This window comes from Mus pahari, chromosome 1 (assembly GCF_900095145.1).
Source record: "Mus pahari chromosome 1, PAHARI_EIJ_v1.1, whole genome shotgun sequence".
NCBI classification, from domain to species: domain Eukaryota; kingdom Metazoa; phylum Chordata; class Mammalia; order Rodentia; family Muridae; genus Mus; species Mus pahari.
The window spans coordinates 10,933,196-10,946,852 of NC_034590.1; the positions used below are offsets into that span (position 1 = coordinate 10,933,196).

The window sequence follows — 13,657 nt, forward strand, 5'->3', positions numbered from 1 at the left end:
TCTCACAATGAGAGGGAACCCATGCCTAACATTGAAAGGAGAGAGAGAGAAGAAAAGAAAAAAGAAAAGAAAAGAAAAGAAAAGAAAAGAAAAGAAAAGAAAAGAAAAGAAAAGAAAAGAAAAGAAGTTAAGTAAGAAAGGGCTAGAGACGACAAAAGAAGGAATGCGTATGCACTGTGCCCACTCTTCCTCCCCATCATCCCTTGGGGTAGTAACTGCCCAATCCAGTGGCAAAAGCAGGTGATATGGCAAGATAATTTTGTCACTATTCTCTGCTTCACTCAAGGGATGAAGGAAAGGGGGGGGGGAATAAAAAAACAAAGAAGGTTCTATATAAAATAGTACCAAAAATATGGGAAGCTGAGGCAGGAGGATAACTGGGACTCTGAGAGCAGTCTGGGTTCCATGGCAAGTCCCACTCCACCTTGGGATACCAGGTAAGACCCTGTCTTCAAAAAAGAGAGGGTGTTTATGGGGCACATTCTTTCCTCAACAACAGACAAACATATGCTCGTTAGTTATATATGTATATATATATATGTGTGCATACAATACAAGCATATATACGCTGTTTCCCCTTTCCCTAGTAGTAAAGAAGTTTTTAGAAAGACTAAAGGTTTTCTCTACTTACATATTTATATTTCCTATTAAATACTGTGACCATAAACTGTAACAGAAGCTAGTTACCTCCAAATTTTGTATGCACTTTTCTTTTAAAAAGTAACAAATATCAACCATTTGTTTTACAATTTCTTTTTTAAACTCACATGCTCAAATGTTTTTTAATTTGTCAAACTTTAAGCTACTCTTTCCAATATTAAACACATGTACAAATAGAATTCTATATTTTCATTTAAGTTGGCTTTGTGTAATTTAATACTAGCTTTCTTCACTACCCAAATCCACTTAGAAGCTTTAAAAAACATAAGGTGTTTTGTTTTGTTAATTGTACGTATGGTGATTGTGCACATGAGTGCAGGTGCCCAAGAAAGCCCAGGGCATTGGACATCGAGCAGCTTCCTAGTGTGCATGCTGGAATCCCAGTTCAGGCCCTCTGCTCTAACTACTGAGCAATCCCTTTCCAGCCCCAAGCAAGCTATTTCTACACCTCCACTGCATATAATTTATAGTTATAAACAAGACCTCTGTACATATTATTTGACTCTGCCCCATCCATAAGCACTACTTTATTCAAGCCCATAAGCAACATAGAGTAATGAATCTTTCTTGTAAGACCTAGCCAATAGGAATCATTCTTTGTTCTAGCAACAGACAGAAGTCATTGCTTCACATTCTGAATCAGGCTGCCTCTGTAAGTTCCTCTCAACACCATACTATGGCCTTGCAGCTTTCATGTCATGTAAAAGGAAAGGATGCTAGGGAAATGCCACAGAGACAGAGCAGGCAGAGCTAACAGGCCCCACTAGCCCAGGATGCCCTTGAACTTGGGCAGTGGAATCCTGAGTACTGTGATGGCAGGCCTGTGCTTACCAATGCTAGCCTTAGACTCATTACAAACACTGGGAGTAGACGGATGCAATATTCCAATGAAGCCATTCAAATAAACCACTGATACTAGGTGATGGGCACCTACAGGCTGACCACCCTGCTCTTCTACCTTCTGTTTAAAAAGCTTCATCACAAGCCTTATTGGAGACAGGCATGCACAGCTCTAAGAATATGCTGATAAGGCCAACTCTCTGCCTTATTGTCTGCATGACTGGGCAAGGTGGAATTCTACTGTAGAATTCCAGCACTCTAGGAAGCTGAGGCAGAAGGACTGCCACAAGTTTCAGGCCAGCCTGGGACATAGTGGAAGATAAAACCCAGACAAATAAATAAGGTGGCACAGACATGAAACATTCACAAACATGTACAAAACACTGAGGTTTCTATTATTTTTGCTTATTTATGTGACATCTCAAACTTTCTTAAAAGATGTAGGATCTAATCTTAGTTCTTGAGTGACAGACTGAACATGCACTGAAGCCCTGTGAGTCAATGGTAGCAGAACTGTGTGGAAAAAAACTACAGGTTCTTAGTGTAAGTGCTCCAGACTTCAAACGACAAACTGCAAAGGCAGGCCTGTGACTCCAAAAGGTGTACAAGAATTTAGAAAAAAGACAGATGTAAATAATCCCTAAACATGACAGCTAGCTCTAAGTGGACCAAACTGTAAACCTCATGTTCATATTTAACTAGAAAATAATTGTATAGCCTGTAACATCTTGTTTTCCTGTGTGAAGTAAAAATAATAGGCATAAAAAGGGCATTGGTTTGGTTTTTTCAAGACAGTTTCTCTGTATAGCTCTGGCTGTCCTAGAACTCAATCTGTAGACCAGGCTGGCCTCAAACTCAGAGATTCACCTGCCTCTGCCTCCCAAGTGCTGGGATTAAAGGTGTGGGCCACCACTGCCAGGCTAAAGTTTTATTAATTAAAAAACAAAACAAAACTTAGCGGCTAAGCTGAAAACCATTGTTAGTGCTAACAGAATGCTGTATAATTCTTATCTACTGGGTTCAAATATTTCCTTTTTTTATTTGCTCTTTCTGAACAAATAATATTAATTCCTTAGTTCACCAGAGTCCTGGAATTTAACTTTCTAGGTAGGTCCTAAGACAGTTCCAGACTTTCATTCCTATTTTTCTACAAATACTTTTACTTTTTGTCCAACATTAAAAGAAAGGGGGGGGCATATTCTGAAGTCTGTGTTGTAGTCTATCTCTAAATAAAAGAACCCTTTTAAATTAAACGTCAACACTTCTAAGAAAATCACTTATTTAGCTCTTCTTCTTACATTAGCAGATACCCCTAAAGACCAGAATAGCTGCCTAAGCTGCTCTTTAGACTGGCTAGTATCAAGAGTCAAAAAATTAAAAGCAACATGCTTTTTAAAATTGTATCTAAGACATGCTAAAGAATGGCTCCAGTCTCTGAACTCCCTCTATTTATTCCAATGTGCCGGCCAATTGTACACAATATGCCTTATTTCTCTGCTTAGTCTCACTAGGAGCCCCTCTGTGGCTGGGTCTTTAGGTTGCAAACATCAGCTCAGCCTTGTCCATGGAAGGAGGTCTTCTGTCAGTCGGTGTGAGATGTAAAGATAGCACAATGCCAAACCTCCAGATCCCTACTGCCTGACTTTTTTAAGAAAGTGAACACTTTGTTTCAATTTCTGAACACAGAAAATGAATTCAGAATTTACTGGTCTAGAATTTAGATTCTAGCAACATCAAGATATTATGTACAGACCCTCTTTAAAAAGCAAACAAAATACTGTTTCCTAAATCCTGTCAGAAGTGATTCAGGGCAGAAAAAAAATTAATAAGGGAAAAAGAATTGTTATCTTTAACATATAGACCAGGTACAATAAACTTTAAATTACTCTACAGACACATGTGCCAGCAGCCTTCTGTAGTTTAGAAGCCTTTTAGCACACTGGAAGTGAGACTGAGGGTCTGAGGCTGCTCTGCCATCAGAATTCTGCCTGTTATTACTCTCAAAACCTGTACACAGTGGTGCTGTTTATAAGTAAAATAGTGGAGATAAAACAAACACAGACTTCACCTTCACTTATTCGACACAAGTGCCTATTCTGTGCCAAACACAGAAGGAACGCCTGCGTGGACAGAAAGATAAAAACATGTTTGTTATCCTCGAGAACTCTCTCTACCAGAGGATGGCTCTCACTAAGCCACCTAGAAGCAAGCTGTTAGTTCCAGGTTCGTGTATGCTGGGGTCTGTTCAGAGTAAATTCATCCTCCTATTTCCGAAACCTGTTACCAAAAACAAGACGTACATGTCCACAGAATGAAATTGCCTCTAAGGGTTACTCATAAATAAGTCACTTTGGCCAAATCTACAAAAGAAAAGCCTTCTCTGGCCAAGGTCTTGCACACACTTTACATTTTAAGCTGAATTGAATACATAGTGCAAAGTGAACAGTGGATGCAATTACAATGCTGCATTTATTGAAAATTAATGAAGTCCTGGATCTTTATTTATAAAGTGGGTATTATTAGTTTTAGATTGGTTTCTGCAAGCCAATAGTCCAAATTGAATAAGATGATGGGTACAGATTGCACTGATCTTCACTCTTATCCATTGCTTGCAGCCTATGTGCATTTAAACCAAAAACATTTGATATACACTAACTATAAATTATTTCCTTGGAGATCTCTCAGGCATGAAGAAAATGCCTTTTAAAATAAATTTAAAATATTATATGCTTGATGGTGTATAACCGAAGGTTTAATCTCCCCACTAAAGGGGCAGTTATGACGATTTTGCAATAACCCTGCAGACAATAATCAGGACAGCTCCTGTTGTTCTCTCAGTAAAATCTTCGTAAACACAGCATGGATAGACTGTAATTTGATATCTGTAAGATCAACAGCCATACCTCATGACAACTCCTAATATAAGATTTTATTCACCATTAAATTGAGCGTTTTCCTCAGAAGCGACAGAAGAGAAAGCACATTATTTACCAGGCATTGTCCTATTAACTATAGATTAGCGCATCAAAGCAGACATGCTTTCCTCTTCTCTTTAAAAAGAGTGAAGGCCATAAAGCAGGCTCTAAAATGCAGACTGATCAGCTTCTTCAAACTTGGAAAAAATCTATCTGTGCCTTATTTCCAACACTATTTTTTGAACAACTGATTCCAATTATTTTCTACTACAAACATTAAGAAATATCCTCAGAGTTGTTTTTAAAGTCTCAGTTTCTACTTCAAAATTGGAGTATTATTATTCAATTTTTTAAAATTAAAAGGTGGCAAAACTTTAGAGAATTGATAAATATATAACACAGAGAAGGGTTAAAGACAATGTAAATTAATACCAAAGGCATTCAAAATGGAGATCGCCAAACTTCAATTGCTGCTCTCTGGCTCTCTCCCCAACACATACATGTACACAGACAGACACATGCACACAACCATACACATGCACACACCCACCTACCCCAGAACATGTCATTATTTAAATACAAGTGACCTCCTCCATACTTCAGAATTATAATAAAGCGTCTTTCACTCACCAATGCTGGATTTTCTCCTGGCAGTTAGTGACCACCTGTCATGAAAACAGACAACTACTCATGAAAACACAAAGCTAGATACAGAGATAGAAAATCAGCCAGAAAACTACAACAGTGTCTTAACAGATTCACTAACATCCCCGTGTACATTTTTATTTGTCAAGAGGTACAGAGATGGGGATGTTGGTTTTTAAGCAGCGCACTTTATCACAGCCCTCTAAGGCAGGCTGATAACTGCAGAACAAATTACAGCTTTCCAATTCAGACTTTGGTACAAAACCTGCTTCATAACTATTAGGTGACATATGATATAAGATAACTAACATTTTGTATAATCTACAGACCATTTTCAATGTTACATATTTTCTAGAACACACAAATATTATAAATAACAAGAAACCAATGCAACATCCACGGCTCAGCAGGAAAAAAAAATGACAGTAGTGAAAATATTTTATTTTGTCAGCTTATCTCCAAATGTTTTTACCTGTGATTTTTATTCTGATGTATTAAAAATGAACTTATTTTTCTACTATGTTTTCAAGAAGAAATACTTGGGATAACAGGATGCTCTGAACAGCTCACTTCCCCCACCGGTAAATTACAATAAAATTATATACACCTGAATCCAGTCTAAGCTGTTTATAATACTATAAGAATGGAATTAAACAAAAAAGTTACTTGCTTTCCTTTAAGATATTTCAGCAGATTCTCAGATACTAAAAAACAAAACAAAACTGTCTATTGACAAAGAAAAAAATATGATTAAAAATAACACAATTAAATTAACATTATTTTTACAAACTGCTATATCACCTATTTTTTTAAAAAATGTTAAATACTAGAGTGCCATTTTAGAGACAGAGAAACTAAGGCACAAAAGGTAGAATGAAGACAGCAGCATGGCCTGGTTGCAGCTCCAACTCCAGGCTTTCAGAGCCAATATCCTTGTATATGCAAAATGTTTCACTCCAAAAATCACAATTTTTTAAGGGTTGTCACTTAATTCCTCTATTATAACATTTAATTCCTGAAATAAATGTCCCTGCTTTTGGACATTTTAAATACTAAGGCAACAATCCTGAGTCAAAATACATGCAGTAATCAGATACCCAGCTATACTGCACATTAACTCGGCATAAACAGTCCCTACCGAATGAAGATCTGTAGTAAGTATCAATCACACAGCAACACTTAATAACAGTGGCAATATATAATAGAACACTTACAAAACTCCATTTCATAATGTACACATGACACCCTCACTACCAAATACTGCTTTACGTGTAGAGTCTTTCTGGATTCCACATTTACAATCTGGAAGATTCCACTAAAGCCACATCAGTCCATCTCACTGTTTCTGATCAGGCAGTAATTATAAAACACAAACAAAATTAAATGTAAATTAAAAAAAACAAAAACAAATCCTTGCAATAAAAAATTTTTTTAAAGTTTCTTTTTAAAGATCCCATTAAGATTAGACCCAAAACCAGTGAGGGTGTCCCAGTCCTAGCACGAGTTTCCAAGCATAAAGAGAGCCAAAAGCAGGGGGAAAACCCTGCAACCCGTAAGAGCAGAGTGTTCATTAACCTCTACATGATAATCCTTTCGTAGCTGCATATTAACTAGTTACATATTCATAATCATTTACATTATTTAAAGGACCTACGATGAAATTTTCTAGGCTATATCCATTAGTGATGGTGTTAAAGGTTATGGAAGATAGTCTACTTAATGTTTCCAGGAAGCCTTTTTAATTAGTAAATATGTAAATTTGGCACACATGCTTTTCATGTTTAAAAACAAGCCACTGGTAGCATGGCATGTGTTCTTGCCATCACCCACACAGCTCCTCTGCTTGGCTCTGGTCACGCTTCCCCACTCCCCACCCCTTTTCTTTCCTAAGAGAGTCTCCCTAAGCAGACATTCAAAGATAGACCAACAACAAAACTCCATTTCATAATGTACACACGACACCCTCACTACCAATACTGCTTTATGTGTAGAGTCTTTCTGGGCTCCACATTTACAACACCAGATGCATTGCACAAACACAAAGAAGACCCTGGAAACCACAGAAAAGTTTTCAAAGGAGGCAGATGCAGAAGTGCATGGAGTAACTGGGTAGTGAGACTCTTATGGCCAAGTTTAAATATTTGTAAGCATCCTTTTAAAATACACACACATATATATTAAACGTTATATTTTGAGATGTTTTTAATTTAACTGCCAAAAGAAAAAAATCTAAACTGGAGAAAATCCATATTCAAAGCTGAATGTACCTGAGTTTTAAAAACTGACTTTCTGTGATGGTAACACCAACTTAATTTCTCCTGCCAGGGAACTCATGCTAATTTCTTAAAATATTAAATGAATGATCATAAGATAGGGATCTGATTCTGTAGGCAAGTCTCCAAAAACAAGCAAACAAGAAGGTATTTTCATCTTTTTGTTCACCTCCACAAAAGGTCCCTATGGAAGAACTAATGCCAGCTCTGTTTTATTTTTTAAATATTAAGTGTCCAAACTTATAAATATATCTAAAACATCACTGTAATAAGAAGTTACTTGGTAGAATGGTACTACTAAAATAGTTAACCTAGGAAACTCGTTAATAACTACACATGTATAAATATGCATTTATACAGTACCAATAAGGCCACAGTAAAGAAAAGAGAAGCTGACCTGACCCACCAGTTTAAATAAATTATCATTAACAACCCAATCGGTACACAGTCATCTGTACACTTAGGTACAGGCCTAAGACTTACAACAAGATTTCTATGACAGTCCATTCAAACACTCCAATGACATAGGTCTTAACCTCTCTCTCTAAGGAAAGGAAGCCTGGAAGTGGCCACATGAAATCAGCTTTAAACTACAGCTACCCAACCCCAAGCTCACCATCCTTGGACAAGCCTGCCTCTAGCCTGGCAGAGTAAAATGGTGCAAGAAGGGCTGCCACATCTGCAGTCACTATGCCACTTCTCCACGCCCCCCTCAGCACAACACTCACACATTCTGTTATAAAGGGTCAAAATTATGTGTGATAAAGTGTAAGGCCATGAAACTGTAGAAAACAAAACAAAACAAAACAAAATATGGTTCTCCTCAGAAATGACTTTTTAGATGTTACTTATAAAGGAATGAAGGTTTAACATGCAGTGAGTGAGCACTCCTGTGCTTATTTGTGTGTGTGCTATTTACTTTTATAATGGACCACAAGGGGGCACCAACCCCTTCACTCTCCAAGCGCAGTAGAGTAGCAGGACAGAGTTAGGGTGCACCTGTAGTTACCCACACTTCTAACCTCCGATCCTTCTCTCAGGAAGGCTTTACTTCACTTCTAACACTGCTTATGCTGCCCACAACCTCAGAGCCTTCCTAAGGTGTGAGAGCAGTCTGGGAGCAACTCTACAGGCTGTCTAAATTCATAGGGTCAGCTTCTCTCGCTGGACTGCCAGTTTCAAGACATATCTTCCAAATAAGTTGCTCAGTCACCACTGCACTGGAGATGCCTCAGAAGTTAGGAGTACTGGCTGCTCTTCCAGAAGACCTGGGTTCTAATTCCAGCACCAACAAGGCAGTTCACAACTGTCTGTAATTGTAATTTGTAATGCCATCAAACAGACATAAATACAGGCCAAAAAAATGCATATGAAATAAAAATAAATCAATTCCACTTTAGACATGTACCCAGAGTGAAACTACCACCAGCTCTGTAAATCCAGTTACACCACAGCACTTCTTAAAATACTTCAATGTTAATTTCAGCTCCGATAAAGTAAAAGGGAGCACGGGTTAGCCTTAATTTAGCACAGTTCTCTAACCCGGGCCTGGGAGAGATCCCTCTCTCCTCTCCCTCTGATGCCTACGTCACTCCCTCGCTTCCTTAAGCCTCTTAGGATTGGTCACTCACAATCCCAAGTGTTCGACTAACGCACACCTTCTATGGTCAACTCTGTGAATGTTACATGTACAATCTGTGGCATTTCTAAGGATGAAGACGTTTTCCTAGGATTCTTTAAATTAGGCGTGTAGGAAAACTCCACTACCAGCTGAAAGCTCCAGGGGTAGAGGTCACATCCACAGAGGCTGTGGGTACACAACCGTCCTTTACAACAAGTGTGGCTCACCTGGTGGTGGTGGCCTCCCAGCATTCTGGAGGCAGAGGCAGGCAGATCTCTTGAGTTTGAGGCCAGTCTGAACTACAAAGCGAGTTCCAGGACAGCCAGAGCTACACAGAAAAATCCTATCTCGAAAAAAAAAAAAAAAAAAGTGTAGCTCTATTACCACAAGCCAAAAGTTTCAGAAATAGATTTTATTCACACTTAAGAGTTTGGTGTGTTTTAGGGTATACAGATCTAACTTGGTAGAACATTTGGTAGAATGGGGCCCGAGGTGCAATCACCAGCCCAACAATGAGGACTGTAACATTTACTCCTGTAATCCCAGCACAACAATTACTCCTGTAATCCCAGCACTGGGAAGAAGAAAATCAGAAATTCAAGGTCATCTTCAGCTATAACTAATCTTTCATACATAAGACCCTGTCTCCAAAACAAAATAATTTGATACATTTTAGTACTCAGTACATATACCCTGCTATACTCCTGTAAATAAATGAAGCCTGATTATTGGGTGGCCCATTATGTCCACAGGTAACTTTGTTCTCAGTACTTGACAGGTTTTATGACTACAGAGGGTTAAGCTATACTTCTGGATCAGAGGGCTGCCTAGACAGCTTGCAGACCTACTGTTTGACTAGACCATCAGTCATTCCCTGTCCACTTGCACACCTTCCTCTGGGAATACTACTCTGTTTCCACTAAGAAGAGACCCTTACAGAACTCCTTTTGAGCAGCTACAGCTCCAAAGTGGAGAAGGCCCATGCCCACTGCTACCCAATCCAACTGATCCATTTTGGATGTAAGGACCAAGGCACACAGAAGGGATGAGGAGCTTCCCAAGCAGGAGCCGTCTGAGACAGCTGGAAACAAAAATGTGCAAGCAAGCAAAACTAACTCCCCCTCTCCACCCCACCCCCAACAGCCAATTCTTGTAGAAATTCCTTTCAAGCATTTCTGTGGTTTACAATTGACTTAAGCCAGTGTAGTGAAACTTGTCACACAGATTAGGATAACAACATGGCTGTGACACTCATAAGATACAATTTATTAAACAGGAATACAAATAGTTAAAAGGGGGAGGGTCGCTCACTAGTAATACAAAAACAAAACTAAATCTGAAATTCCATTCTGCACTTAAAGATACACTACTGTCAGTCAGACTATAGGAATATTAAGCTCAAAACTCACTGAAAACTGGAAACACCAGTTAAGTAAAAAATAAAAATAAAAAAATTTTAAAAAGGAATCACACTTTTCGTTTTGTTTTTGTTTTTTGTTTGTTTGTTTGTTTTGTTTTGTTTTTTTCAAGACAGGGCTTCTCTGTATAGCCCTGGCTGTCCTGGAACTCACTCTAGACCAAGCTGGCCTCGAACTCAGAAATCCGCCTGCCTCTCTGCCTCTGCCTCTGCCTCTGCCTCTGCCTCTGCCTCCGCCTCCCGAGTGCTGGGATTAAAGGCATGCGCCACCACTGCCTAGCTGGAATCATACTTTTAAAGGCAGCCAAGAGTTGTCAAAGTAACAGAAAGGGGACTAGGAATTTAGAGAGAACTAGGAAAAAAGAGCTGACCTCCAAAGCTGTGGTTTCGCAGGCAATTCTGTGCCTAGACTGAGCATTATGGCAGGCCCTAAGCAGACAACCACAGCTGAAGAAAGAAGCCCGCAGGAGAATCTGACAAAGCAGAAAAATGAAATGAGCCCTGAGCGTAGAGGCATATGACTAGTTTCTATCCAAGGACACCTGTCAAATTCTAAAGCTACAAAGGCCAAAAAGCTAAACCAAAACTCTGGGAGGAGGTTGGAATAAAAAAAAAAAAAAACCTATAGAGTCCAGAAGCTTCCAAAAACTGTGAACAAGTTGTGCTCTCGAAGTCCAGAAAGAACCAGAACAAGCGGAGCTCACTAATGGAGGCACTTGGCCCTCACTCCATTCCGCACCTGCCAGAAGGAGGCTAACCTTGGCTGGCACACACCCTGTCTTACCTAAAGGCAGGTGAGGCCTCTCCCAGGAGAAGACACCTTCAGACACATCTACCATCCCTGCGTTTAACCCAAAATGACTACAATGCCACAAAACAGAAGCACATGACCAAACACAGGTAAAAAGAAAAGAAACAAAACAAAAAGGCTATAAAATCTGGACACTGGTGTCAATAAACTAGACCACTGAAATTACAATGCACAGGTATAAGAGGATACAAGAAAAGATACGAAAAGACAAACTTTTTACTGGAAACCTCTTTTTAAAAAAGAAAGAGATTTAAAAAAAAAAAAAAAAATGAAAGTGCTTTGGCTGTGGCTCTAGCTCAGTGGCAGAACACCTGCCAAGCAAGCAAAGCCCTAAATTCATTCACCAGACAGAAAACGGAGGGAGGGAGGGAGGGAGGGAGGGAGGGAGGGAGTCAAAAAGAAGAAAAACCATACAACTGAAGTTTCTAAAATTACCACAGCCAATATTAAACAGACACTAAGCATAGCATAAGTCAGTATTTCTTAACATCTGGACACAGTAATGTGGTTAAAATGCTAGGTATAGCTGGAGGAGCAAGGCAGAGAGATGGCATATAGCCTTCAAAGAAGCAACAAAAGTTACAGAGCATAAAGTGCCACACACTGGAAGACAACAGAGTAGAATGTTGAAGTCTTGAAACAAGTAACTGAAGAATCTATCATTACCATATCTATCATTACCATATCCACAGCAAACACATCCTCCAACATGAAAGAAAAACTAAAAGATTTTCAACAGATGATTGAGAATTCCACACCAGATTTTCATTCTTCATTAAAAGAAATAGAGACAGGCTTTCTTCAGCAGCACACATGCAGAAAGACCTCCAGAGCAGCTGCGACAGTACAGGTCACAGGGGTGTGGGTGTCAAGATGAGTACCAGACATGTACAACAACTAAATACAGCATTACAACAAGCAAAATATACACAATCAAAATGTACTGAAGCAATAATCAAGATGTGGGTGGGAGCCAAGGAAGCCTTGCACCTTTAATACCAGCACTCAGAAGGCAGAGGCAGGTGGATCTCTTCAGAGTTCTAGGCCAATCAGAACTATATAGTGAAACCCAATCTCAATCAGTAAATCAATTAATCAATGAGGAGAAGAAAGATGAAAGAAAGACAAATGGCTGAGTAAATGAATGCGTGCTGAACCTAGATGGTACAAGCGTAGTATAAATTTGCAGCACACTGAGTATTAAGATACACACAGTATACTACACATGTATAATTTATCATAAAGTCAATAATCTATCATAAAGACGTTAATGGGCAGAAGTAACAATAATGTTATGTTTGATTAATCCAAGGACAGACAAAAAGGAGAGACCTGGCAGAGAAACAAGTAAGTAGGTAAAACAGAATGACAGTGAGATACCACTTCACACATGTCAGGCTGGCCATCATTTAAAATAGAAAATGGAAAATAACAAGTATTATTTGTACACAGAGGAGCTGGAGCCATTGAGAACTGCTGCTAGGCAGGTAAGAATGTACAGTCACTGTAGAAAGTCATACAGCAGTTCCTCAAACACTAAACACGTACTTTATGACCTAGCATTTTAACCTGACTACACCCAAAGCACTCAAAGCAAACAGCATAAATTTTGCATGTCTATATGCATGTCTACAGCAGCATTATTCATAGCCTTCAAAATGAAGGCAATGTGTCCACTTATTAGATAAATATTGTATAAAACAATTTTTATCTAAAATAAAATATTACTTACCCTTAAAAAGGAATAATTCTAGACCTGGGTGGCAGTGATGTGCTGAGACAGGAGCATGAGTCCCAGACTATTCTAAGACACACACAGAACAAGCCTGGAGATTGGGGAACTACCTCCTCAGATCCTGTTTTAAAACCCAGACAGGACTGGAATCTTGGTTCAAAGCACTTGCCATATAACCATGAGGACCTGGGTGTGAATGCCTAGAATCCACATAAAATCCAAACACACACACACACACACACACACACACACACACACACCTGCAATCCTAGGTTCTTACAAGATGGATGGCAGAGACAGGAAAATCCCTAGAAACACAATAGTCAGCTAGTCTAGTGGATGGAACAACCCACAATAGATAGACACTATCTCAAACACGTAGAAGGCAAGGACAGACACTTGAAGTTGCCCTGACCTCCACATGCACACCACAGCATATGCAAAGCCACATTCATAAAACACAGATACATAGAAATGCACACACAAGCATACATGCACACACATACATCATACACAATAAATTGGGGGACTATGATAAATGTTACAACATGAATGCTTTGAAAATATTACACTAAGTCAAACAGACAGTAAAAACAGGGCAACTGTCAGGCAGTGGTAGCGCACGCCTTTAATCCCAGCATTTGGGAGGCAGAGGCAGGCAGATTTCTGAGTTCGAGGACAACCTGGTCTACAGAGTGAGTTCCAGGACAGCCAGGGTTATACTGAGAAACCCTGTCGGG

The 13,657-nt window shown here is 39.2% G+C and overlaps 1 protein-coding gene across 1 annotated transcript in view; it reads right to left on the bottom strand.

Moving 5' to 3' along the window:
• The window catches only part of Uri1 (URI1 prefoldin like chaperone), a 61,451-nt gene that overhangs the window by 28,784 nt on the left and 19,010 nt on the right, over positions 1–13,657 (bottom strand). Inside the window, exon 2 of the mRNA XM_021196656.2 lies at positions 5,046–5,080. Coding sequence (XP_021052315.1) covers positions 5,046–5,080 — 35 coding nt within the window. The remainder of the gene's footprint in view (positions 1–5,045; positions 5,081–13,657) is intronic.